Genomic DNA, 24280 nt, shown 5'->3' with positions numbered 1-24280 from the left:
AATTATAAATATCTTTTTATTCTCTCCTTTTCATAGACCACAATTTTATCTCCAACTTTGTAATCTTCAAAATTAGTAAATGTGATACCACACTCTTTACCCTTACCTATTTCTGAAACATCTTCTTTTCCTTGTTTTAACGAGGAGATTGTACCATCATAAACTACTTCTTCATCTTCACCTCTTTTGATTTGGATTAGTGAGTTTCTAGATACCTTACCATTAGTGATCTTACAACCAGCTATTCTAATATTCTTTTTTTTCAGTTGATAGCTAAATATTTGACGTAAATCTATGGTGGCTAATTGTTTATTTTCATAAATTGGTTCTAATTCATCTGTTATAATCTCAGTAACGTCCTCGATTAGCTTATATATAACCGTATACTCCCTAATATCTATTTTCTTGGAATTGTTTAATATTTCATTCGGTAAATTACCAACGTTAAAGCATAAAATTTTGCTATTAGTGACTTCTGCCATTTTCAAATCACTGTCGTTAGGAAGTCCAACCGAAGACGAAATAATATTACACTTAACTTCATCATTACCAATATCAGATATTGCATCCCTTACAGCCTCAGAGGACCCTGATACATCTGCTTTGATAATAAAGTTGATATCCTTTGGACCAGTTGGTTTTTCACTGATATCAATTATATCTTCATCTTTCTTTTCTGAATTTAGAAGTTTTTGCTTCTTCAATTTATTTACAGCATAATTTTGTTCGTTAATTTTATCAACGTTTAATAAATTCTTTTCAAATTCCAGTATATTTTGTCTTTTAGATATATACCTCTTTGCAGTTGCTTCATCTTTTACTTCGATAATTTCTTCACCAGCATCAGGGACCTCTTTCCAACCCAACACCAAAACTGCTTGCGAAGGAGTGGCCTTAGATACTTGTTTTCCAAATTCATTAAAAATATTCTTAACTTTACAATAAGTATTTCCGCAAAGTAAAACTTTCCCCTTAGACAATGTACCGTTTTTAATCAAAATTGTAGCTACATTACCGACCATTTTCTTAACCTGACTCTCTAAAACCCATCCAGTAGTTTGAGATTTAGGAGCGTTTTCCGATTTAATATCCATTATTTCACTTAATGATATAATAGATTCCTCTAACAAGTCCATATTTTCACCTGTCTTTGCACTAATGGGAATAACTTGTATATCACCACCGATTTTTTCAGTCGCTATATCGTGGGAGATCAGTCCATTATCAATTTTCTCTAGTAACTTTTCTCTCTCTCTTGGATTTGTTATCTTATCAATTTTTGTAATAGCCACTATCAATTCATTACCTGAAGCCTTAATATGTTTTATTGCCTCTAAAGTTTGTGGCATAATGGAATCTTCCAAAGACACGACTAATATAATTATATCTGTAATATTAGCACCTCTTTCTCTCATTTTTAAAAAAGCAGCATGCCCAGGGGTATCTAAAAATGTAATTAATTTTTTTGTCTTTGGAGTTTCAATCTGGAAAGCACCAATATGTTGAGTAATACCACCAGATTCTTTTTGGACTATTGACGATTTTCTTAAATAATCTATAATTGTTGTTTTACCGTGATCGATATGTCCCATGATAGTTACAACTGGCGGTCTCGGTTTGAGATGGTCTGGTTTTATTTTCTTCACTTCGTTGTATACATTCCTTGAAGTTATTTCTTCAGTATGTAAATTGTCTTTAATTGATCTAGGAAATTCGTAGTTGTATTCTTGTAAAATCAATTCTATATATTCTCTTGATAAAATATAATCATTATTAACTTTGTCAAACCCTAGCTTCTTTAAATCTTTCACCAAATCATTTATTTTACAATTCAATAAGTTTGCTAATTTATTTACAGAGATGAAATTAGGAATTGCAAAAGTAAGTTTCTTTGGTGAACCTTTTATTTTGAATTTACTAATAGAATCTTGTCTGGCTAACAACACATTTGGTATTGTACTGAATAGTTTTTGAGAACAGAATTTACTTATCCCATAGTATTTGGCACATGAGTTATAATTTCTCCACATGTCATAGATATGTGCTTGCTGATATGTGTCCTATGTAAAATACTTCAATATATAAGCGTATATGTGTCTTTTATATGCTCATACATGCCTTTAATATTTTAAATATTTTAAATTCTTTAATACCGAAATACAGTTAGCGAAACATTTATATATAAAATAAAATCGATGTTCATTTATTTATCAACTGCAAACTGTAATGTTTAATTATTCTACATATGGGAGTATATAAAACTGCAATAAAAAAATCAAAGTAAAATAAAAATCTATTTGATTATCCATAATTATGATATGAGAGACGCCATTATAAAAAAATGAGATGCAAAAAAGTGACGAAGGGAGTTAGGTATGGATAATATGTTTAATCATTGAACATATTCAATCTGTTGTACATATGCTTTTTAAAATCTTCATATTCGAATGAGTTTTTCCGATATAATCTTGGCTCATCACGAGGAGTTGATTCCAAGTCATTATGTTGTGATAAATCTTTTCTCTCTCCTCTGTTGTCACCATGGCGATGCTGGATATGCTCTACTTTAGTTGTTGGCTTACCGTGCATATCCCCGGATGTATTATAATGATTTCTCTGTTTCTTTAAATTACCAGATAGGTTAGAGTGGACTGTATATAGACATTCTTGGTCACTTCCATCCTTTCCACTCTCATGCCTTTCAGGGTGCGTGTTCTGACACATTGTCGTGCCGTAGAAAGGACCTTCTGTCCCATTCCTACTTATGTCTTCGAATTGTCCTTGTGTGTACTTATCATTTAGAGCCTCATCTATATTCGAACTGTTTCTTCTCAACTGCAGAGCATCTTTATAGTTTGTGGAGTGTCTTCTCTGGTGACGAGAGACGGGTCTTTTCTTCTGAACCGGGGATGAGGTTTGTGGGAGTTCTAAATTGGACAAGTTTACCTGCGAGAGATCCGGAGTCTCCAATGGAGTAGGTGGATCATCTAAATTAACAAAATCTGTGGACTTGGAGTAGTCCTCCCCTAAGGAACTGTCATTTGTGGTTAAAAAATCTTTTGACAACATCGTTGTGTGTGTATGGTAGTGTATATATGTATATGTGTGTATACTGTCCTGATACTTCACTAAGCAAAAATGAGCGATGAGTGCATAACAATAGAGAAGTTAACAAACCAGTCACGTATATATATATATGTGTATTAAATCTGATGAGAAAATAGATTAGGGACACGACAGCGCAAAGACAACCAACAAGGAATAATGGAAACTGCTAAGTTACCTTATAAGTAATAAAACCGTATTATTAGAACAAGAGCATATTTGTCTAGAAGCAACTATACATCATTAAAGTGTTTCCTATTCCGAACTCTAGAGAGGGGAGACGGATCGTGACTAAACAACATCATTATTAACTTGAATCACTATCATCAACCACCTACTACAATGAAGTCCTTTACAACCACTGTTGCTAATCCTTAATTCAGATGAATACAAAAGGGTTACAATGCACACATACAATAAATCTTTTCGACCCTCGAAGCATTTCAGTTCAGTTACTTAGCTTATTATCAATCAGTTCAAAAAGATATTATTGCGTGTTCGTTCCATAAGGGGATGCCCATTTTGTGGTCTGATATGCATACTACTATCCTTACACCCACACCCCACACCCACTTGCACCGCTGGCCGCCCCTCTGTCGTTTACATTTTCTGCCGCGGGTTGCTCCCGTGGAATTCCAAGGTTTTCGAAAATCCGGGGAAAAGGAGGGGGGCACTGTATCTCTGTCGATGGCCTGTCCTGGCATGGCAGGCTATGTGTCAACGACTTAAACGACGAAACTCCCCTTAAATCTTTACGGTTGTTTTTAACTCAGTGGTGACACGGAAATAAGGATTGAATGTGCATGTTAATATCCGTTACACCAATGTATTATGTACTAGGCACAGCGACTACACTACACTACAATAGTTAATAATTCTAATACATCACTAATCAATTTGGTTGTGAATAGTTCTTTGTTGGTAATAGACTCATTGGCTACCTCTTGAATATCAACCTTCAATAGATCGTTTAGTTTATTCATTTTGTCTTCAATTGAATTTCTAATTAATTTAGTAAACCATTGTTCATTTAAGCATTTTAATTTATCTTTGTACTCGTAGTCATATTCATTTTTTAATAACAATTGTTTAATAATTTTCATTGATCGAGTATTCAATTCAATTGCATTTAACACATTTTCATCTTTGATAATATCAGAAGTATTTTCGTCGTTATCATTATTTGTTAACAATTTAGGTTTAATTTTAAAGTTGTGTTGTAATATATTATGCAACCACCTCATTTCGATCGAGCATCTGTTGGCGTCAGGTGAATGCTCTTCCATTTCGTAGCTGTGTGATGTGTACATCACGTGATTGAGAATTTTAAGTTTAATTCCATAACTTTCATCGATACTTTGTTTCAAGTTCCCAATCTTAAGAATCTTGATATATTGCTTATTATTACCACAGATCGTCTCATAAATTTCGGCCATTTTAACCAAAGTGTCCGTATAGGCATTGTTCTCATTTGTGGTTTCCCTGATTATTCCATCTAATATCATTTCAAGTTCTTCCAGATCATTTATATTTTTTGCAAGCGATTCCTTTAATTCTGTAGTGTCAATCGGATGCATTCTTGTGGTTTTATCAATTGTTTCTTGAATGGAAGCAATCTTCTCAATAATCATCTTGCTCATTTGGTGCTGTTCATCACATTGTCTTTCTTCAACTTCATTTACATCATCATCTTCATTTTCACCATCGTCTGTATCTAATTCGTCTAGATATGCTTGTTGTTGTTCATCGATCTCATCATCTAGTTCATCACCAATAGTCATTACAACATCATCCATATTTGCATCATGTTGCATCAAACATTCGGTCTCCAGTTTTTTAACCTGTGCCAGTCCATTATATATAGAGGCAATTGTATCGTGACTTATATACTTCCGGTTGCCATTATAATTGCAGGTAATGTGTTCATCAGTCTCGCTATCACTCATTTCTACTATATTTGTATCGAAATATGAATGTAGATTCTCTAGTACAGTCAAAATATCGGCAATATTCTTCTTTTCGCGTTTCTCACATGCAGAATTGATATAATCTTCAAATCCTTGCAAGATGGTTTCTTTAAATATATTGTTTTCAACGTTTATATTATACTTATACCAATTCTTCGTAATGACACTGAGTAATCTATAATTATTCTCACTCCTAATTAATTTGTAAAAAGATATATTATCTTCTTTCGTTGCATGTTTAAAAATTTGTAAAATGATTTCTTCGATGACAGTGGAAGTCGATTGTTTTTCATTAAATAATCGTCTTCGTTTATCATCAATAAACAATAAAGTAATAATAGAATTAAGCATGTTGGAGGGAATAACTTCATTTTTATTGAATTGAAATATAAATTTAACCAATACGTTTAACGTTTCCAAAAACAAAATTGAATTCTCAAGTGATATTTTGTCTAACATCTCAAGAATCAAATATGAATTGTTGTGATAATTCACTAGAGCACAATTTTTTTCAATTAATTTCTTTAAAATATTCTTTAATGCAAATAGTACTCTATCATCATTCCCTTGGATTAAATTCTCTACAATAAATCTGTTGAAGAAATTACAATCTCTTACTTGATTATTATTAATAGTATCAATATTTGTTAATACTAACTCTGGTAAAATACTACCAGTGATTAAATCAGATAATTCACCATTGGCATCACTTAACAATATAGGTTTATATAGCTCGTCTATTAGCCTTGGGATGTCATTGTATATGTCGGTAATAACGATATCATCTCTCAGTAGCATATATTTGACATCATTGTCATCAGTTTCGTTGTATTTTCTTAGGAGATCTGGAACTGTCTGCATCTTTGAGCACTGTAATATCAGCCTTTTTCTTTTATTCTAACGTCACCAAATAAAGGTTAGCGCAGTAATGTATCTTAATTCAATTCTTTAGAAGTCCTGAACCGTAATTATATCAACTCATTGTATAAATAAAAAGAGAGAACTACTCTTATATAGTAACAGCAGCCTTTAATATTCAATGTATATTGTTTAGACTTGTTAGAAAGTGTCGCACGTGATCGACTGCTTTTTAGGTTCTCAAATTTTTATTTATTATTAAATCATCAAGAATAAATCATGATACAAAACATGGAGATACATAAATTAAGGTAATGATCCGGATAGTTATTATATTAAGACTTTACTTTATTTTTAATACTTTATCATGATCTTTTAACTGACAACTTTGAATACCATTAAGTTAATTAATTTTAAAACAAAAAATAATATTGATCTGTTTTATTCCATGCATTAATTAAAGAGAATAGATACAGAAATATTTACGATAATTACGGTTTCTAACAACTTCAAGAGGGTTTTCTAACTTTATCAATAACAACTTGATTTCTAAAAAGACACTGTGAAATAGAGATATGAGTGACAATGGGGGAGTAATTAAAAGAGAAGAAATACAGAAGATTCAAACTAATATTAGGAACAACTCTATTGCCCTGAAACCAGAAAATTTGGAAGAAGATTTCGTCGTATCATCATATAAACCCGAGATACTGCCAACAAATGTGCTTTTACCAAAGACAACCACCGATATAGTGACCAGCAACGTACTTAGTAATGACATAACTTTGCCTATATCCAAAAAAATTGAAGAAATAGATGACAACATTAACAGTACCGACAACAATGACAATTTGATTCATGCAATATATGAGGACAAAGATAAATATAATGCTAATAGAAAAACTAAGGAACTAAATCTAAATAATGCTGAGATTAATCTTATAAAAGAACCAGTTGGTGCACACTCAGATAAGAGCAACTATTTGCATGAGAACATGAGAGTGGTAGCCACCGATCAATCATCCAATAACATTGATACTGATTTGACATTAAATGTTAATCTGCAAGATCAAAACTTCAGCGCAATTAATAGAGCCGGTAAATTGGATGATGATACTTCCCTGACTATTAATAATATCAACTCAAATTCTAACTCGAAGCAAAGCTTTTTACATCAAGAATATAAACCATCGAAGTCATTAACCTTCACTTTAAATAATGAAGCAAACATGAAAAGATCTAGTATATATGAGTCTAAATCAAAAGTTAAAGCGATACCCATACGAAATTCAAATACAAATAAATTCATGGAAAACTTAAATGATGATAATATGTCAGTAAATAGTACAGATTCTTCATTAAATGCATCGTTGTCAAAAAGTTTCCTTTTTGGATTTTATAATACATATAAAAGAGATCCAAAGAAGACACAAGAGAGAATATTATTAAAGGAATATTGGATGAAAGATGAAAATGCCAGAGAATGTTTTATATGTGGTAAATCATTCAATACTTTTAGGAGGAAACACCATTGTAGAATGTGTGGTCAGATATTTTGCAGAAACTGTATAGCACCTGTACAAGGTGAAAAAATTGGTTATGATGGTAACATTAAAGTATGTTTAAGTTGTAACAGACATATTGATGCATATGAAGACTCTAGCGAAGGTGAACAAGAAGAAGACACAACTGATTTGAATATGGATGGGATGGCATCAAGTTATGAAAATACCCCTGAAGCTTCTTATGATGTGATAAAAAATGGAAATGATCCAACAGCATATAATGCTGATCATGACGACATTCAAAGTATTTTAACTAATGGAGAAGATTCTAAATTGTTTTTATCGACTCCTACTCCGCCTCCAAAAATGACTATTCCTGCTACAAGGCAAGGTGAGTCGTTAGAAATATTTTCGGATACAGGTTATCCTAACAGTTACAATAAGCATTCAAACAATATGAACGATAATCGATTGTCATATAATAATGGGGTTAGTAGCCAGAAAGATAGGTACACCATTAGAGATGTTGATATTTTACCAGATCAGTATGACAAACTTTCGTCTCATCTGAATAAAATCAAAAGAAAAAACACTACGAGTTCCTTAAAAAGTTCTTTCCTGAACTATGTTAGCGGAGGGAAGTCTCCTCAAGATAAAATATCATATCAAAGCAGTAAGGCTTCTGATATATTCAAACAGGCAGGAAAAAAGCAATACCAATTTGAATTTAATTACGGGCTTGATCCTGAAGTTAACAAATTGAATGCATCCAGAAATAGTTTACATGAGAAGAGTTCTATGAAATCAAGCCAAAATAGAAATTTTGATATTTCAAAAAGTGGATCATCTTCAGAAGACGAAGGATCCATGTCTATCTATTCAACTTTAATAGATCCAAAACATACACATAATCCTATTAGATCCGTCAGAAGCTCTACAAAGTCATCACAGAGAGCTGCTGCTTCTTTGAGAAGAATACAATTTAGAAGAAAAAGCAAAACAAAACGTTCAACTTCAACTAGTGTAAATTCAGCATATAAAGGTCTGAATCTGATCGCTCACAGTACACCCAACTTAATTTCAGTAATTGACGATGATGAGTGTGCTTATGCTAATGGGGAGTACAATATGCTTTCTTCTAGCGGTGTTTCAAATGCAAATAATTTCCAAATGAAATCAAAAAATTCAACGAATTCATATGCAATGAGGCGTTCAGTCTCAAGTTTTAATGATAGAAAATTAAAGAGAAATAAAGTTGAACTAAATGAAGTATCGAATCTTCATTTAGAAGCTTTATTAAAACAAGTTATGCTGGACCAAGAATTGACAAAAGATACCAAATGGTCAAACATTATGGAAATTTTCTTAAAACAATTGCAAGTGGTTGAAATAAATGGAAAAGAGGCAAACTCATTAGATTATCGACAAAATTATATAAAAATCAAAAGAATTCCTGGTGATATAGTAGAAAGTTCAGAGTATATCAATGGTATAGTGTTTGGCAAATCTCTATCATCAAAGCGAATGCCAAGATATTTTTCTAATCCTAGAATACTTTTAATAATGTTTCCACTTGAGTATACAAAGAATGAGAATCACTTTCTAAGCTTGGAAACAGTGTTAGCTCAGGAACGTGAATATCTTAATAAACTGATATCTAGAATATCATCTTTTAATGCAGATATAATCTTTGTCGGTGCCAACGCCAGTGGATATGCTCTTGATCTTTTAGATAAATCTGGTGTAATTGTTCAATATAACCTAAAACCACAAGTTATAGAAAGAATAGCTAAATTAACAGAGGCGGATATTGCTGTGTCTATAGATAAACTGTCAACAAATATAAAAATGGGAGAATGTGAATCTTTTGAAGTTAAAACTTTCATTTATGGAAACATAAGTAAGTCATATACGTTTTTACGTGGTTGTAATCCAGCTTTGGGTGGTACAATTTTACTGAGGGGTGGTGATGAAGAAATATTAAGCAAATTGAAGCAGGTGACTGAGTTTATGGTTTATATATATTTTGCATTAAAATTAGAGAATTGTCTTTTTAAAGATAATTTCATTCAACCATCTTTGGAATTTTATAATACTACAAGAAAACAAAATTTGGAAAATGATGAGAAGGGCTATTTTTCTGAGTTTCTAAATGAGTACAATAGAAGAATACTTAGTGTTTCTCCTACTGTAAAATTCCCTTTGCCTTTTCTGTTAAGACGTGGGAGAGAATTGGAAAAAGCTCTAACTTGTAAAAAACAAGAATTATTAAAATTATCCGGAGAAATGAACGTAGATGATATAAAGGGTATTTTACCTAGTGATATTGAATCGAAATTAACTAACTCAGATTTACGTTATTTGTCCAAATTCGTTCATGAGAAAGAAATAGAAAATTTAGAGCTGGAATTTCAAAGGAGAAGTCGTCAATGGGAATTATCATATTCCCAATCTCACAATATTATGAGCACTGGTACACATCAATCCATCACAGTTCTCTACTCGATGGTCTCTACGAAATTATCAACTCCTTGCATAGGCCCTCAAATTTTGAATATAGACTATTTCTGGGATAATGATATATCGCTTGGTCAATATATAGAAAATATTGTTGCTACTTCATCATATCATTGTCAACAAGGTTGTAATGGTTTACTTCTTGATCATTACAGGAGTTATGTGCATGGTTCAGGGAAGGTTGACGTTTTAATTGAAAAGCTTCAATCCAAGTTACCAAGGCTAAATGATATAATACTGACTTGGAGTTATTGTAAAAAGTGTGGTACTTCGACTCCTATTATCCAGATGGCTCAACATACTTGGAGTTATTCATTTGGTAAATTTTTAGAAGTTATGTTCTGGAGTGACAAAGAAGCTGTCAAACAAGTTAGCAAATGTCCTCATGATTTTACAAAAGATCATGTGAAATATTATGGATACAATGATCTAGTAGTAAGAATGGAATATTCAGATTTAGAAGTTTTTGAACTTGTCACGCCTCCAAGAAAAATAATATGGAAATCTGATAAAGATATTAAATTAAAAATTGAACTATTTTATAATATCTTAGATAAGATCAACTTATTTTATGGAAGCATTAGAAATAGATTATTAAATATCAAATTGGATATTATACCCAAGGAATTATATGTGAGAGCTGCTTCCATTTTAAAAGATTTCCAAAAATTAGTTGATACAGAAGAAGCCTATATTCTTGATTTAATTGAAAATTTATACAAAAATGTTCCTGGCGACGTCCACTTACCTTTAAATCAAGCAATTCAGATTCTTTCAGAAAAATCAGAGAATTGGCAACTGTTATTTGATAATTTTGCAGTGGAATATATGCCATCTGAAAATGATATTTCTCAGATCACTACGAATCAATTGAAGAAATTTTTTAGTCCAAATTATGAGGAATTACCAGATAACCTAAATGAAAAAGCTAATGAACATGAGGTGATTAACGATAATGCAAGCTTAGAGAATAGCCTTAAATCTATAACAGATAGTCATCACTCTAAAAATCATAATACAGTTCCAGAAAGTGAAATTAAAGATGACAACAGACCTAATGTTGCACAAGAACCCGATCTTGTAAATCCAAGATATGATAACGAAATAATAGGTATAGAAGGTCGCAATTTCAACAATAATTTTACTAAAAATACCTTAGGAACTAAAGCAGGTGCTTCTGTAAATATTTCTATGCCTAATTTATTTGATAAAGTTAGTTTATCAAGAAAATCATTTAGTGATGTAGAAAAACCAGATTTAAGAAGGTTAAGCTTAATGACAAATGAAGATATTACAAAGTATTATGAACAAAATCGTCATGTAAATACTAAAGTTGGGAAATTAGCCAATTTTTTTGATAAAATGCATATTGACTCGCTATCAAAAGAATTCGAGTTACAAAGAGAACTGGAAAGGTTATCGATCAATAAAGCGAAGTATCAGTCATATAGACTAACAAACCATACTCCTATAGTAGACATCTACAAAGATGTCAAAGATGCCGTCGAAGAACCTCTTCATGATAAACCGTTATCTATGAATGACAATGCCACTAGTAAGACTATTTTCAATAATACATATCAAAATAATTTAAATACAAATTTGGAGCATGAATTAGAAAATTCTATTCATATATGGGGTGAAAAAATGAGAAAAATGAATGATAACACCGATAACCAAGATGACAATAAACATAGTAAGCGAGAGTGCGAACCTAATGATAAAAATCATGCTAATGAAAACGCTGTTAATGACAGAAATTCAGAAGATTTGTCCTCTGAAAAAAGAAATGATAATGAGTCTACTATTCAAGAGAAGTTACATACATTGGACAAAAGTTTGCAAGAAGTTTTTGACACTAAGGTTACTGATAATCCGAATGCTCAAGGTTCGACATTAAGAGAAAGATCATCTCTGTTGAAAGCATTATCTAACTTTTGGGCAGATCATTCAGCATCATCTTGGAAGCCATTTCAGTATCCAACGACTCCAACCGAACACGTTTTTTCTGATAGCAATGTCATAATTCGAGAAGATGAACCTAGCTCTTTGATTGCTTTTTGCTTAAGCATTGAAGATTATAAACAAAAAATGTTGCACTTACAGAAATCAGAAGCAGAAAGACATGATACAGTAACCCAAGCAGATATTGACCATGCCGACACTACTAGCAACAATGAAACTCTAATGAAGGGTGGAAATACAGAGTCTACTTCTATGGAGCCTCATGAGTTTAACCAACATGATTCTATAGAAAATATGTCGCATATGAATATTAATGACTCAGGGGAAGCATTACTGGAAAATAATGAGGCATTGGAAAATATTATGTTAAAAAAGAAAGCCGTGCATCTAAGATACCAGTTTCAAGATCAAGACTCAGTGATGTCTTGTAAAATTTTTTTTGCTGAGCATTTTGAAGCCTTTCGAGAGACTTGTTGTGACCGTGACAAATTTATTCAAAGTTTATCAAGATGTATCAAATGGAATTCGAATGGAGGTAAAAGTGGAAGTGGATTTTTAAAGACTTTAGATGACAGATTTGTTATAAAAGAATTATCCCATAGTGAATTAGATGCATTCATTAAGTTTGCACCAAATTACTTTGAATATATGTCACAGGCTATGTTTCATGATTTGCCAACCTCCTTAGCAAAAATATTTGGATTTTTCCAAATCCAAGTTAAGAATTCATCTACTTCTAAAAATTACAAAATGGATTTAATTATTATGGAAAATCTATTTTATGAAAGAAAATCAACGAGAATCTTTGATTTAAAGGGATCTATGAGAAATAGACATGTCGAACAAACAGGCAAAGAAAACGAAGTCCTGTTAGATGAAAATATGATAGAGTACATTTACGAATCCCCAATACACGTTGGTGAATACGATAAAAAATTATTAAGAGCCTCTCTTTGGAATGATACCTTATTCTTAGCGAAAATGAACGTGATGGATTATTCTTTAGTAATTGGCATCGATAATGAAACACATACAATTACAGCGGGTATTATAGATTTCATAAGGACATTTACTTGGGATAAGAAATTAGAAAGCTGGGTTAAAGAGAAAGGGTTTGTCGGTGGAGGAGCTAGTAGTACAAAGATGCCAACTGTAGTGACACCTCGCCAGTATAAAAATAGATTTAGAGAAGCAATGGAATGTTATATACTTATGGTTCCGGATCCTTGGTTTCAAGATTCTATTTAAAAAAAAAATGTATAAATGAATAATATAAATTTAATGGTTTCTATAGTGAACAATCATATTAAGTATTTACCTTTTCTTTCTCAAAGTTCTTAATCAAATAAGGTTTCTTCACATATAGTATGAATATAGTATATCCTACTCAATAAAGAGATGTGAGTGTAATTAATCTTTTTGTATCCAGTGATTTTCTCAGTTTGCGCTGCTAATTGTCGGTGTCTTGGGACAAATTATGTAAAATAAGGCTATAACATACAATAACAGTTGAGAGAATTACAAGGAGAATTAATACTTCGACGTTTTCATTTCGTATACACAAACGAAAACTAGAACTGAAGCATCACCAGTGGTTCAAAAACCAAGGCTTTTAGCCTCTTCGATATTTGTTTCTTTTCTAGCATTATTATGCTTTACTAAAGTAAGAAACTCGATTCTCTCTGTATCTATACAGTACTTAGGGTATCCTTCTCATTGTAATCTAAGCATTGCAAGACTAACTCAAAACTTAAGTTACAACAATCGGCATTCCACGTAAATCTAAGAACATCTGCGGCTACAAAGATCTGTAGCCTCACCAACTTTTATAGCTTGCATATTATCCATGTGTATCTATATATCCATGCCTCTGCAACATCAGTCGGAGATATTATATGGTGTCCTCTAGTGTACTACATGGTCAATTAACCTTGGAGTTTCTCCGTGACCTCTCAGAAACACTTACCGTTAACTTCATATTGCTCTCTTTCTCTTTCTCTCTGTCCATCTCTCTTTCTTCCAGCACAATTAGAAAAGCTGAACTAGGAATAAGAAAGGGCTTTCACTTTTTCCCTCACTGAGATGCGGAACATACTAAGACGTTTTGAAGTTAGGAACAACTTTTGAGTCTTTTATTTCTCGAGAAAGTAAACGATGTGATATAAATTTTGATTAATTGGAACCACCACATAGGGAACAAGATAGGAAAAACACATAATGGCAATAAGGGTTCAACTTGTAAACTAACGACATGGTATATATTATTTATTAGTGCGGACTTTAGATTCGTGGCCTTATATATGTTTTGGCTGTGTTTCTCTACTAAGTAAGGGAGTACGACAGCTGATTAGTTTATGGATGCCAAGTTAACTGGACTAAACTACGCATGCGATTGCGATTATATAACCTTGTGAAAACGAACATTAGTTAAGGTAGAGGCTACAATAAGGAGAGATATTTAGTCGACAATACGGATGTTGAGTTTAAAGATTTTGAAATAATAGGTCAAGGGTTAACTTATATCATTCGTTATTTCTTCTTAGGAATTATAGATATATATTACAATAAGTTAATAATATAGTTAGCAGCATATATAGAGATCTATATAAATAAGAAGTTTGTAAGCGCTAGTAATGTTTTAAAATTGTTGATTATATCTTACTGTAGTGATTGTATTTTTATGACTTAAATACTAGGGTGAGTTGTTACATATGTACTTTTTCTTTCTTACTATTTTCTGATCTGGTTTATTAGAACTCAATAAGATCAATAAGATAAAATATTTTATTTCAGCTCTCTAAATATTTAAAAACACAGTTATATGCTATTCAGAAATATTGTTTTTATATCAGGTTTTCATTAAGTTTTGCATTGTTAACAAAATAGCTTATCAAGACCATTTACATTTACATTTAAAAAAAAATGTTTTCTGCATACACCAAATCTAGTTCGAAGGCACCTTTATTATTTGATATTCGTTTGAATAGTATTGATAATTCAGTAAATAGTAATGGAGTTATCGTCATCAATGGTATTCCAGAAAATGCTCCTTCAATTTTTTTGTCAGGAACAATAGTATTTTCGATATGTGAACCAGTATATATTAAAGGGGTTCATTTAAGTTTAGAAGGTAAATTAAGATTAAATATACCAAATTTAAAATTACCAGCAACGTCATCTGCTACAGATAGCACTTCAAAAGTATTCAGATATAGCAAGTTTGAAAAGAGAATTTATACGCATAATTGGGATAATATTAATATTCAAAATTATTTTCAAAATTTGTATAGTAATTATGGGAATAAAAATTATAGTATTTCAAGCCCAAAAGAAGATCTTAAAAACAGTACAAAACCAAGAAGTCGATCAAATGCATCCCTAGCATCATTAACAACTACATCCAGTGGGAGTAACTACTGTACGTTATTACCTGGTAACTACGAATTTCCATTCAGTGCCATTTTACCTGGCTCATTAACTGAAAGTGTTGAAGGCTTTCCAAACGGTTGTGTTAGGTATAGTCTGCGTGCATCTATTGAAAGGGGCAGAGGCGAGAATGATCTTATATGTGAGAAAAATATTAGAATAGTGAGAACGTTGTCTCCTGATGTGGTTGAATTGTCAGAAACAGTGTTTGTGCAAAATGAATGGCCAAAAAAAATAGAATATGATATTTCGGTAAGATCAAAAGCAATCGCTATAGGTTCAACAATTCCAATTAAATTCCACATGATCCCAATACTGAAAGGTTTAAAATTAGGTCCCATTCGTATATCTTTGATAGAATCATCTCAATACTGTGGATCTCAAGGGATTGTGATACATCAAGAAAGAATAATCAAAAAATTAAAAATCAAAGATCCTTTAGGTCATGTTAACATATATCATAAAAAGACGCAAGGAAAAGAATTGACTGAATCTGAGTTGCTGAATGAGCAGACCGAGTTTCAAGATTTTTGGGATATTGATACAGATTTTACAATCCCACCAAGTTTATCTCAATGTACACAAGACTGTAATATTTTGAGCAACATTAAGATTCGTCACAAATTTAAAGTAAATATATCCTTAATGAATCCGGATGGTCACATCTCAGAATTGAGAGCTTCAGTTCCAATACAACTGTATATTTCGACATTTTTACCACTAGGGATTAATAGAAAAGAAATAAATGAACCTGGGCATATTGTCGTTGATGGTATAAAAGCAACTGATAATTTAAAGAGTAACCCATTAAAAGTTAAAAATTCAAATATAGTGGATGATGATACAATATTTGGTTCTAACGAACAAGAAATTCTAACCCCAAATAATGAAATATGTGATACCCTGTACTCAGAAACCTCATCTTCTTCTCAACAAAATATCTCATCACTAATGGCCCCACCAAAATATGAAAAACATAAAAAGAGTTTCAGTATTGATAGTTCTATGTCTTCTCCATTAATTGAGGAACATAATTTTTCAAGTAACCCCACAGAAAGTTTCTTGCTTTTGTCAGATGAATCTCATTTGGAACAACTGAATTACCGATTAGAGATGCTACATATGGAAAGAGAAAAATCGGTTACATCCTTAAACTCTAAATTCAACCCATTTAAAAGTATCAATATGTCAGGAATTGATGTAGAAATTAAGACTCCTGAAGTATTTATTACGAAGGGAGATGATAATTATTTTGACAACAATATGACACACGCATCGATATTCTCTGGTATGTCAAGAAATAGCTCTTTTGTTACGCAGTCCTCTACCCCAAGAAAGGACTGGGATAATAACACCTTGAGTAGAGTTCCCTCTTACGATAAAGCAATGAAGCTTCATAGTAGCACCGTAGATGACCTCCCACCTTTATATCCAGATGAAACTGTGTTGACAGAACCATCAATAATAAATTTAGAAAAACCACAAGGTGTACGTCATAGAGGTTTGTCAACATCATCTACAAATAGTACTTCAAGGAGTGGTGTTTTTAAAGGAATAATGAGTAAAAGTAATAATAGTTCCTCTTCATCTTTGAATAGATTGACGCGATCATCTTCTGCAAATTCATTTAATCTATCAGCCAATCCGTCCTCTTCTGGCGCAAAGAATTTAACCGTAACGAAACAGTATGGATTTAGTATGACGCCTTACGGTACAGATGATAATGTAAAACCCGATTCAAGATTGAGAACCGGTTCACTAAATTCTTTTTCTGAATTCTTTTCTAGGTAAATGAACTCTAAATTCTAGGTAATTATATCCTATAAAGATAGTTAAGAAGTTTTGAATATTTATTATTTTAGAAATAATATAAATAAAGTGTGTTTCAGGAATGTATTTCTTGTAATCGACATATAGTCATAAGTATCTTTAAAAAAGAGCTAGCTATTAGAAGGTTTACGTACATAAATAATGTAGAATGACATTTAAGTTTTCTTGCCTAGCACCCCTGTTGAAAGTTCACATACTTGTTTTGCACTGCCAAAGGAAGACTGATACCCTGAGCCACCGATACCATAGTTATGGACTACATTCAAATTCCCTTTATGTGATTTCATTACATAATTCGAAAACTCAATTCGAACACCACCTTTTCTTGCATTTCTGATTGCAACATACTTATTAAAGACAGTAAATTTTTGTAATTCAGGGACATGTCTTTTAGCAATTCTTTCGATATTGTCAAACAATCCATCTATTTCATTTCGGGAACCATCATTTGCTCTCATTATACCACCTACAATACAACCTCCCTCTGGTCTTGGGAAAATGTTTAAAAATTCATCTTCTAGTGGTATGTCAGCAGTAGGTAGGTCATCACCCATAATTTGGAAAGGTAAATCTTCATAAATTTGAAGTATTTGACCTTTTACTGGATATACTTTGTCAGCCTCTTCTGGATCTAGTTCAGACAAAATCTTGCCGCCATTAATACCAGAACAATTAATCACAAGATCTGGTGTATAACCTAAAATATCAATAACTTCTTCAATATGTTCAATCCTCTGTATTCTCTTTGTTATAACATTATGAGTTTTCAACTGAGATAATAAAAAATTATTGTACAAATTTGGTGAAATAGATACAGTCGTAAATTGCCAACCTACAAACTTGTCAGGATCAAAATTTCTTTCCCTTAGTTCTTCTGGTGTGATTTTTGTGAGATCTTTAACGAAGTTTTCCTTAATGAACCATGGTGTCTCTTTCTCTTTGCTAGCAATATGTTTAACTGGGAACTTCTTAATTTGCGTTCTTGGATCCCTTTCTGACAACTCTAAGAATTTTAAATAAGTGAACTTATCACGAATGATTTGGTATTTGTCAGAATTGCTAGCAAAGGAACACCAATTGGCACCTGCCCAAGGTGATGCAAAGTCATGAGAATGGTAGTCCCCTGGGAATTCGGAAGATATTATAGTCAACTCCTTGATACTATCAGGAAATGTTTCAATCAAAGATAGAGCGGAAGTCAAGCCTGACACTCCAGCCCCTAAAACTAGAACCTTTGACATGTCGCTATTAATTTCTGTAAGCTGACTCTCACTTAGAGTGGAAGAGAAATATTATAGGTCTCCAAGTTCATTTTACAATTTAATTAAATATTAAGTTATATATATATATATATATAACTATATATCAATTAGTTAATATTTGGTAAGTCCAATCAAGTTTATCTAATCCTTATCTAAGCATGATTGCAGATAGCCTTTTTTACCAGTTGACTATCGCGTTATTTTAAAAATTAGTCATCCTGATAGGAGTCACTTTCCGTGATCTTATCAATTGCAGCCACCGTGAGACAGTATTGGCTATTCTTTTTCTGCTTGAAAGTTATCTTCTGGCAATTTAATATTTAGTTGTTTTGGTTGACGCTAGCTGACCTGGATACTGCTGATACCAAAAGTTAACATTAAAAAATGAAAAACTTACACATATTATTCATCAGAAGGATCTCCCAGATTTTGTATTTTAGAGTCAATTGAAGAGAAAATGAATAAAATAATAAAGTGTGTTTACTGTTTATATAGTTTACGTTATTCTATGTATACAAACATCTACAAAAAGTAAAAAATATCGTGATCAGTGCATTAGGGACATAAAATTGTTTATTGCTTACCCCAGCCCATCTTGATTGCTTCGTCATAAGTTGGGTAGTCTAAGTAACCTTCAGAGGTCATGGCGTAGAAGGTATCTCTGTTGTATGCATTTAATGGCAAACCCTTCTCTAATCTGTCAACTAAATCTGGGTTAGAGATCCATAATCTACCGTAACCGATAAGAGTTCTTTCGTCCTTGACAACTTCCTTAACAACCTCTGGGTGGTAAGCATAGTTACCGGCTCTGAAAATAATACCCTTCCAGATAGAGTAGACGAAGTCGTTAGTACCGTCTTGGTATTCACCTTCACCTTCAGTTAAGAATGGGTTGGTGACACGTGGTTCAACTAAATGAATGAAGGCTAATCTCTTACCTTCCTTGGCTCTCTTTTCGATTTCACCAATGACGTGAGCGAATTGAGCAACAATAAGAGGTTCAGCACCACCAGATAGAGAACCGAAAGTACCGTATGGGGAGAATCTAATACCAACCTTCTCGGCACCAATAGCTTCGATTAAAGCGTCGACAACTTCTAGAGTAAATCTGGATCTATTTTCGATGGATCCACCGTACTCGTCAGTTCTATTGTTAGAGATTGGGTCTAAGAATTGGTTTAATAAGTAACCATTGGCAGAGTGAATTTCGACACCATCGGCGCCAGCTTCAATAACATTCTTAGCGGCTTGAACGTAATCAGCAATGTATTGCTTAATTTCATCCTTAGTTAAACCGTGTTGTGGGTTATTGGATTTGATAGCTAAAGCTTTTTCGGTTTCGTCTCTGTAAAGATCATCAGAAGCAGAGACGTACTTCAAACCATCTCTAGCCAAGGTATCTGGTTCAGATTGTCTACCTAGAGCCCATAATTGAGGCCAGATGAAAGATTTGTTAGCGTGAACTCTAGCAAAGATCTTCTTCCATTCAGCTAATTGTTCCTCGGACCAAACACCTGGTGCGTTGTCGTAACCACCAGCTTGTGGGGAGATGAAAGCACCTTCAGTAATTAATAACGTGCCTTCTCTCTTGGAACGCTGGTCATAGTAGTCAGCAGCCCATTCCTTGTTTGGAACATTGCCTGGATGAGTAGCTCTCATTCTGGTCAATGGTGGTAAGATAGCTCTGTGGGATAATTCACAGTTACCAACCTTGATTGGCTTGAAAAGGTTAGTGTCCTTTAAAGCAATTGGCTTAAAATCAGCGACGAAAGGCATTTTTTTTGTTTAGTTTTGTAAATGTTGCTTCGTTATTAGAATACAATATTCTTACTGGTTTCTTATATATTAACAAAGAATAGAGTATAATAAAAATTAATTAGAACATTAAGATTGAACAATAATTATAATTGATTGATATTCCATCTCTTTTATATCTTTTGAAATTTGGAATGATGTTATTACAATTTATTATTTTTTTCTGTTTCTCTTTTCTTTTTTCTTCAATGGATGAAAAACATAATCATTCAAGATAGTACTGATGCAACCCTTTAATTGTGCTCACCGTATCGTAAAATATACAGTGAATCTGAAAATACATAGAAACTCAGTAACATTTTTTCGAAACTGCATAACAGAGATATGCAAAATTATAGTGTATTAGTAATTCGATCAAGTAAAAACGAATTCCTATTTTTCCGCTGATACATGTTATAGATCTTGAATCTGCGGACTGCGGAAGTGTACATTGACAGCCGCAGACATCACCCGCACAAAAGTTGGGTTCCGCGAAATCTGAGGATAAAAAGAAAAGTGCTGGACGTTCTTTACGGCATTTTCTCAGCAGGAAAGACCCGTTTTCCAAATCTGCCATAATAATACAATAAAACAACCAAACAACAATACTTGCTCTCCCCACGTTACGTTCTTTCTGATTCCTTTTTTTTCCGAATATAATACGTTTCCCTACCTATTTTTCTCTGTATTATTAATGGGTTCTTTTTACCAGTTCGTATCCAATTATCCGGTTTCGAAATTGTTTTTTAAAATCCAAAAATAAATAAACTCAACACATACGGGTATTTCTTCGTGAGAAATGCTTGAGCTTTTTTTTTTCTTCCAAAAATTCGTAGTAGTTGTTGTTAGGCCAGTATATCAGCGTACGAACACTAATGGACAGCAATAGTACTCCCTTGCCGTACCTACCAATGATTACAAATGCTGATCCGGAAAATTCTAGAGCTCGGAAAAATATAAAACACCAGGACACCACACTCTACATCAGTTTAAGAATTCATATTTATTACTAATCTGCTTTAGAACTGCGTACTGTCTTCCTCACAAGTAACATAAACCCATATATTTTTCAATTTACCCCATAATTTTATTGTAGGACCGCATTGTTAATGCCGATTCAAGAATTTACGTGGGTATAGACCCATTAATTAATCATCATTGGTAGTTAAGTATGCCTGTACAAGCTTTCTTCTAAGGTTAATGGTCTATAGATTTTAAGCTTGTCCCATTCAGAAAAGTTACAAAAAGTTACTGAGATTACCTTGAATACGGACTTTCGGATACCAGTGCATCAGATCGTTATCGGTAGCATGAAAAATGTAGGCAAATGTTTTACTAATCAATATTGAACCTAACGTTTTTTTCTCCGTTGGTACATCGATATACTTGCGTAGAAGTATTATAATGTATTTTTAACATGTTGTGTAGAAATATTTTAGTCTGCCTCTTTTTTTACGCAGGTGCTATAAACATTAAAATTTTGTCACGTGCGGTATTATGGTTCGGATAGTTTCTTATTCAAAATCTCCGGTGATATCAACATGAATATACTATTTTCTTCCAAATTTTAGGGTCCTATAGTGTAGTGGTTATCACTGTCGGTTTTGATCCGACCAACCCCGGTTCGAATCCGGGTAGGACCTTCCTTTTTTTGTTTTGTTTTAATTTTTTTAGTGACATTTTGTGTCATTAAAGAAGAAAACACGACGTCAAGTTTACAAGACATAAACAATATCAATTATATTAATATTTAAGCTCCTAGTATCTCACTAATATATATCTGCATTATACAGTAAAGTTATTTTTATTCTTGCTCTTCTTGTTCATCAAAACATTAATAGTTAGTTACGTAAAGTTCAAAGTTAAAATATTGAATCATGTCGAATACCTTAGGGATTTTGGATAATGTGTCATTAAATGTCAAGAAAAAGAAAATTGTGCTGGATAAGAAATATAATGCCATTGATACATTAAAAGTTACTCAAAGATTAAATGAGAATAAAAATAAAGAAGATTTATCTTTAGATTCAAGTTGTAATGTTCTGAACAGTTTCAAAGAAGATAGTCTACCTCCTCCTCCAAATACTATTGATGACGATTTATCAACTTCTCAAATCACTAACTTAGTGAGGTTGTCAACTCCTAACAAAGATGACTATTCAATTGATCTATCAACAGAACGATCGAATAATATTGACTACTATCTAAAAAAAGGTCACAATACAGGAGAACATGACACTAGTGCCTCCATAAACTTAAGTACAAGGGATTACTCTCAAAGGAACATCAGCAAGGATTTTTCTGATTCAATACTAGTTGGTAAGTCTTCTATTGCTTTGTATATTGGAGATTTAGGTAAAGATGTCACAGAGGGCATGCTAAATTCCATTTTCAATTCTTATAATTCTTTCGTTTCAGCGAAAATTTGTATTGATTCGAAAACAGGGGAGTCATTAGGATACGGATATTTGAACTTAAGTAACAGAGAAGAAGCTTACTCTCTTCTTGAAAGATACAACTACACTAACATTTTTGGTCGTGAAGTTAGAATAATGCCATCATTAAGAAATTCGACAATGAGGAAACAGATTGGTACCAATATTTACCTTGCAGGACTCTCATTAAAAAAGAAAGGTATTACAACAAGAATATTCTATGATTATTTTAAAATTTATGGTAAGATTCTGTCATGTAAATTAAATTTTGAAAAAGATATTGGTTTTATTTTCTTTGAAAATAAATCGATTGCAAACAAAGTTATTGAAATTTATAATGATAAAACCTTATTTTTTGGTAACAAAATAAAATGCAATGTTCATTTAGATAAAGAAGAAAGAGGAAAAACTAGTTTAATTAATAATCAAAGCATTAATTTAAAGCTGAATTCAGCTAATAATGCATCGAATGACGATAAGCAGGTCACTCCTCAACACAAACTTACGAAAATTGCTACTACTGTTAAAGTAAATGAAATAAATAAACGAGAAATTTTGATAAAGATATTTTCTGATTGTGTTGATGAAGAAAAGTTACTTGTCATTTTCAAAAAATTTGGTAAAATACATAGCGTCACAAAATTATTATCTTCTAAACATGGCAAAAAAAAAACTCATCAAATATATATATTAAAGTTTGACACTAAAGTCAATTTGAAAAAAGTTATCTCAAAAACTAATAATACTGTTATAGGTGATAATAAGATAAAAGTATCCTTTGCAAAAACTGCCTTAGATCCACTTCAAGAAATAGGTCATAAACCTTCCAAGAAGAATAAGAAAAAAAATATTGTTTATTTGAGTAACTTAAGCTCAATTTGCACAATTGAATTTCTAAAACAATTTTGTTTTCTAAAAAATATTAGACAGGAGACAATAAAACTCAATAATTCACAAAATAATGACTCTTCATTAAACGCTTCAGTACTTTGCAAAACTAAAAATGATGCAAAAAAGTTATTTAATTGTTTAAACGACAGGTTAATCGGAGGTTCGCAGATTAAAACTTCTTGGCACGACATGTCAAAATCAGTTTTACCTAAACTACCCAATAAGAATGGGTTAGATGCAAATTTCAAAACTGAACATTCTTTAAAGAATGTTAGTTCCTCCCACGACAAAACTTCCTATAATAATATAATTGCTGCTAGGGAAAATAAATTTATCTTGTCTAGTCAAAATTTTTCAATGATGAGGAAAATTAATCAAAGTTATATCCCGATCAGTTCTGGGACTTTTAATGACGGATCTTTAAACTTAGCATTTCAGAATATAAATAAAAATGAAGTGTTACAAATGCTGAAAAAACAAGTTAATAAAGGGTTGGATTTTATAAAATATCCTACAGCAACCCGTGATATAAACATAAGCTGCATTTCAGAATATATTTTCGAAGTGTTCTGGAATAAAAACGCTACAAAACTTTGGAATTTTCTAATGACAATTTCCATGAACACCTATAATGAAAGTTTTTTGCAGAACCAAATTGAAGCAGCAGCAGATACATTAGGATTTAGAAGGTGAGTCTAAATATATAGATTATATAAATTGAAGCA

General features: G+C 32.3%; 8 protein-coding genes and 1 non-coding gene across 9 annotated transcripts; 4 read left to right on the top strand and 5 right to left on the bottom strand.

Annotated features, from left to right (window-relative positions):
* Positions 1-2: 2 nt before the first annotated feature.
* Positions 3-2030, bottom strand: IFM1 (translation initiation factor 2; the record flags this gene model as incomplete). The annotated part of the gene is made up of 1 exon (XM_003683697.1): positions 3-2030. One exon carries the CDS (start codon positions 2028-2030, stop codon positions 3-5), a length of 2028 nt encoding a protein of 675 aa, XP_003683745.1.
* Positions 2031-2388: 358 nt separating this feature from the next.
* Positions 2389-3069, bottom strand: IGD1 (Igd1p; the record flags this gene model as incomplete). Its single annotated transcript, XM_003683696.1, has 1 exon — positions 2389-3069. One exon carries the CDS (start codon positions 3067-3069, stop codon positions 2389-2391), a length of 681 nt encoding a protein of 226 aa, XP_003683744.1.
* Positions 3070-3959: 890 nt separating this feature from the next.
* On the bottom strand, positions 3960-5933 carry LAG2 (Lag2p; the record flags this gene model as incomplete). Its single annotated transcript, XM_003683695.1, has 1 exon — positions 3960-5933. One exon carries the CDS (start codon positions 5931-5933, stop codon positions 3960-3962), a length of 1974 nt encoding a protein of 657 aa, XP_003683743.1.
* Positions 5934-6505: 572 nt separating this feature from the next.
* FAB1 (1-phosphatidylinositol-3-phosphate 5-kinase) lies at positions 6506-13165 on the top strand (the record flags this gene model as incomplete). The annotated part of the gene is made up of 1 exon (XM_003683694.1): positions 6506-13165. The coding sequence occupies one exon, from the start codon at positions 6506-6508 to the stop codon at positions 13163-13165; it is 6660 nt and encodes a 2219-aa protein (XP_003683742.1).
* A 1674-nt stretch (positions 13166-14839) lies between these two features.
* On the top strand, positions 14840-17134 carry TPHA0A02250 (arrestin family protein; the record flags this gene model as incomplete). Its single annotated transcript, XM_003683693.1, has 1 exon — positions 14840-17134. The coding sequence occupies one exon, from the start codon at positions 14840-14842 to the stop codon at positions 17132-17134; it is 2295 nt and encodes a 764-aa protein (XP_003683741.1).
* A 194-nt stretch (positions 17135-17328) lies between these two features.
* TPHA0A02240 (FAD-dependent oxidoreductase) lies at positions 17329-18414 on the bottom strand (the record flags this gene model as incomplete). Its single annotated transcript, XM_003683692.1, has 1 exon — positions 17329-18414. One exon carries the CDS (start codon positions 18412-18414, stop codon positions 17329-17331), a length of 1086 nt encoding a protein of 361 aa, XP_003683740.1.
* A 594-nt stretch (positions 18415-19008) lies between these two features.
* On the bottom strand, positions 19009-20211 carry TPHA0A02230 (alkene reductase; the record flags this gene model as incomplete). The annotated part of the gene is made up of 1 exon (XM_003683691.1): positions 19009-20211. One exon carries the CDS (start codon positions 20209-20211, stop codon positions 19009-19011), a length of 1203 nt encoding a protein of 400 aa, XP_003683739.1.
* Positions 20212-21800: 1589 nt separating this feature from the next.
* Positions 21801-21872, top strand: TPHA0Atrna5Q. The gene has a single exon. It is a non-coding gene; the product is annotated as a tRNA-Gln (tRNA).
* A 234-nt stretch (positions 21873-22106) lies between these two features.
* On the top strand, positions 22107-24248 carry TPHA0A02220 (uncharacterized protein; the record flags this gene model as incomplete). Its single annotated transcript, XM_003683690.1, has 1 exon — positions 22107-24248. The coding sequence occupies one exon, from the start codon at positions 22107-22109 to the stop codon at positions 24246-24248; it is 2142 nt and encodes a 713-aa protein (XP_003683738.1).
* Between the last annotated feature and the right edge of the window lie 32 nt (positions 24249-24280).

Source organism: Tetrapisispora phaffii, chromosome 1 (genome assembly GCF_000236905.1).
Source record: "Tetrapisispora phaffii CBS 4417 chromosome 1, complete genome".
Classification (NCBI taxonomy): Eukaryota; Fungi; Ascomycota; class Saccharomycetes; order Saccharomycetales; family Saccharomycetaceae; genus Tetrapisispora; species Tetrapisispora phaffii.
Note: the sequence above shows the minus strand (reverse complement) of the source record. Positions and strands in the feature narration are given on the sequence as shown.